This window comes from Empidonax traillii, unplaced genomic scaffold (assembly GCF_003031625.1).
Source record: "Empidonax traillii isolate 1590-97213 ecotype Southwest subspecies unplaced genomic scaffold, ASM303162v1 scaffold1885:size52609, whole genome shotgun sequence".
Taxonomy (NCBI): domain Eukaryota; kingdom Metazoa; phylum Chordata; class Aves; order Passeriformes; family Tyrannidae; genus Empidonax; species Empidonax traillii.
This window is the reverse complement of record NW_020957078.1, coordinates 13465-16818: the sequence shown is the minus strand read 5'-3', so window position 1 is coordinate 16818 and position 3354 is coordinate 13465. Positions and strand designations below refer to the sequence as shown.

General features: G+C 58.9%; 1 protein-coding gene across 1 annotated transcript in view; it reads right to left on the bottom strand.

Annotated features, from left to right (window-relative positions):
• Nucleotides 1-3354, bottom strand: part of LOC114071191 (protocadherin-16-like) — a 31533-nt gene that overhangs the window by 26033 nt on the left and 2146 nt on the right. The window contains 3 exon segments of the mRNA XM_027908931.1: nt 4-1506; nt 1596-1647; nt 2876-3349. Coding sequence (XP_027764732.1) covers nt 4-1506; nt 1596-1647; nt 2876-3349 — 2029 coding nt within the window.

Sequence of the window (3354 nt, the reverse complement as noted above, 5' to 3'; positions counted from 1 at the left end):
CGCTGTAGCGCTCCTGCGAGAACACCGGCGCGTTGTCGTTCACGTCCAGCACCCGCAGCGCCAGCACCCTGCTGCTCTGCAGCGCCGGCCACCCGCCGTCGGACGCCCGCACCGTCACGTTGTACTCCGACTGCTGCTCCCGGTCCAGCTCTCTCGCTGTCACCACGCGGTAGTAGCTGCCCTGCGAGCGCTCCAGGCGGAAGGGGACATCCCCGTCAAGGGAGCAGCGCACCTCGCCGTTGGCCCTGGAGTCTCGGTCCCGCACGTGCAGCAGGGCCACCACCGTCCCTGTAGGGGCGTCCTCCGAAATCTCATTTAGTGCAGACCTCACAGAAATCTCGGGAAAATTATCGTTTATGTCTGTCACGGCAATCGTAACTTTCACCGTGTCTGAAAGCCCTCCTCCGTCCTGTGCCTGCACCTCCAGTTCGTAGGAATCGCCTTCTTCATAATCAAGGCTCTGCACTAACGTGATCGCTCCCGTCTCAGAGTCGAGCTGTAATATCTTTGTTCCTTTTTCTGTTATTTTCTTCAACGAGTATTCCACGTGCCCGTTTATACCCTCGTCGGGGTCGGTGGCCGTGACAGTGACGAGGGTGGAGCCCACGGGCACATCCTCCGGCACACGCACCGTGTACTCCGCCTGGCTGAACACGGGCGCGTTGTCGTTTGCGTCCACCACCGTCACGCGGATCCGCGCCGTGCCCGTCCGGGCCGGATCGCCGCCGTCCATCGCCCTCAGCACCAGCTCGTGGAACGCCGCCTCCTCCCGGTCCAGCGCCTTCGCCAGCACCAGCTCGGGACGCTGATCCCCGCCGGGGCCCGTCTGCACGGCCAGCGAGAAGTGCTCGTCGCCGCTCAGATCGTAGCTCTGTAAGGAATTCCGTCCCGAATCCGGGTCATGAGCCTCAGCCAGGGAAAATCGCGACCCCGGGGCTGTTGTCTCGCTAGTTCTCTTTACTATCTCAATATCCTTGAAGCTCGGGGCGTTGTCATTAATGTCCATGATTTCTACTTCTATTTCATAAACCTGCATCTGTCCCTCCACTATCAGCTCACAGCGCAGCACGCATTGCTCCACACTCTCGCACAGCTGCTCTCTGTCGATCCTCTCGGCCGTCATTAAATGTCCCGTCTTCCCGTGCAGAGCAAAATACTGCGTTCTACCTTCAGAGACAACTCGGACACCACGGTCTGGGGGCTCCGGCAGCTGCAGCCCCAGGTCCTTGGCCACGTCGCCCACGAACGAACCCTTGGGCATCTCCTCGGGCACCGAGTAGCGCAGCTGCCCCCACGCCGCCTCCCAGGCCGCCAGCAGGACGCCCCAGAGCAGGACTCGCTGCCGCCGGCCCCAGCGCCTCCCCGCCGAGCACATCACCGCCGCCGCACCGCCGGCACCGCAACACTGCCGGCAGATCCCAGCTGCCGCCAGCCGATAAGCTTTGCTGTTCGCCGCTCCCGGCTGGTGCCGCCGGACTCTCCGCCTCGCTGCAGCACGGATCGTCACTGCGGGAAAGATCACAGATCGTCAGCAGCCGATCCTGTCAGGCAGCGATCGAGCCGGTCCGCAGCGGGCGGGGCTGCAGCGCTCCGACCTTCCTCTCGCTCCTCTCGGTCAACAGCGGCGCCCGCAGCCTCCTCCCGGCACTGCAGGCACCGAGCGCAGTCGAGAGATGCTCACCCTGCCTTGAGCACGGGCAGCTCGTGGCGACGGGACATTCGCCACAGAAACGTTGGGTCTCGTCCAGTGGAATCAACCTGTTATCATTTCTACAGCCGGCTTCCAGAAAAGGAAAGGAGCGCGCAAGGCTGAACATTCACTAGGAAGACACACGTAGATTCCCTTTGGAATAAAACACTGAAATGGTATCAAAACCGTTGTACTACTCATCAGCCAACCAATCCCCGTACATCTGTTCAGGAAAGATGGATCAGGAAGGAGAAACAGCCACTCCTTTTCCCTGATCCCATCATGTAGCATTAACGAATCTCATTTTATGTAGTAAGGATCTGCCTTCCACTTAAATAACTCCTAATATTTCAGACAATCCTACCTTGGTAGACAAAAATTTTCATGAACCTAAACGTACAGTGAATGGAAAGAAGAGCTACTGTGCGTCTGAACCATCACAATTGTGTGGACGGCACAATTGAAGGACGAAAATCTCCCCTAAAAATGTGAAAATTGGTGAGGGTGGCAGTGATGTCTGCCAGCCTTATTTCCTCACAGCAATCCGACACTTATGCAGCTACCTCCCCTCAAAAGACACGAGAGCACATGGAAGCATTCACTCTGAAGTAACAGCCTGCTACTTTTCTATCCAGGGATCCACATTTCTGGAGTGCAACAGCGAAAAGGAAAGAAATAAAGAGTTGGGTTGTTTGTTTGTTTAACAGCTGTTCTCCAGGCGTTAACACATCGCTTGGGAAAAGAGAGATCAGAAGGAAAACATCTGAAACAACGAAACTCAATCATGGAATAAACGAATCCCGTTCAGCTGAAACTGTCAGTTTCAGACAAGCTTTGAAAACAAACTTCTTCAGCTACACCTCAGCCTATGATGAAAGAACAGGTACTGTCTCTGCCTGCCTGCTCTGAATGGACAGTGAAGGAAAACAAAATATAGACTAGAGCTTTACCTCCCCTGTAACATTCCATGTAGCAAAAACTTAACGGCAAGAGCCTGCCTCGAGTCTACACGTCTGACAGGTCTGACAGCAATAACGAGACCCTTTGCACCACCTGCTGCTAAGAGACACAGGACAAGACTGTTAGAGGCGTACATGGAAATACAGACCGGTACAAGCCATCCCAGAAGAGAAAAGAATCCACGGTCACCAACACAATCATAGAAAATATTCAGGGCTTACAGACCTGCGGTGCGTCAGGGTCTGTGGGCGGCTCTCCCGCGACGGCGCTGCTGCTCGGGCTCGGCTTGTCGCAGGGCTCCCCGGACAGAAGCTCCTCGGCGGGCAGGATGGGCAGCGGCGGCGGCGGCCAAGCGGCCTCGGCGGCGGCGCGGGCCGGCGCGGCCACGCACAGGTTGTAGGAGTAGGGCAAGGTGCCCTCGCAGAAGTCGGGCGGGAAGGCGGCGCCGGCCAGCGAGAAGCGCTGCGCGCCCAGGCAGCGCAGCACGGCGGGCGGCCCGGCCCGGCGCAGCCGCCCCAGCACGGCCAGCGCCACGCTGAGCACGAAGAGCGCCGACAGCAGCGCCAGCGCCAGCACCAGGTAGAACTGCAGCTCGGCCGGCGCCTCGGCGCCCGCCGGCCGCTCGCTCAGCTCCGGCAGCGCCTCCTGCAAGCTGTCGGCCAGCACCACGTGCAGCGTGGCCGTGGCCGACAGCGCCGGCTGCC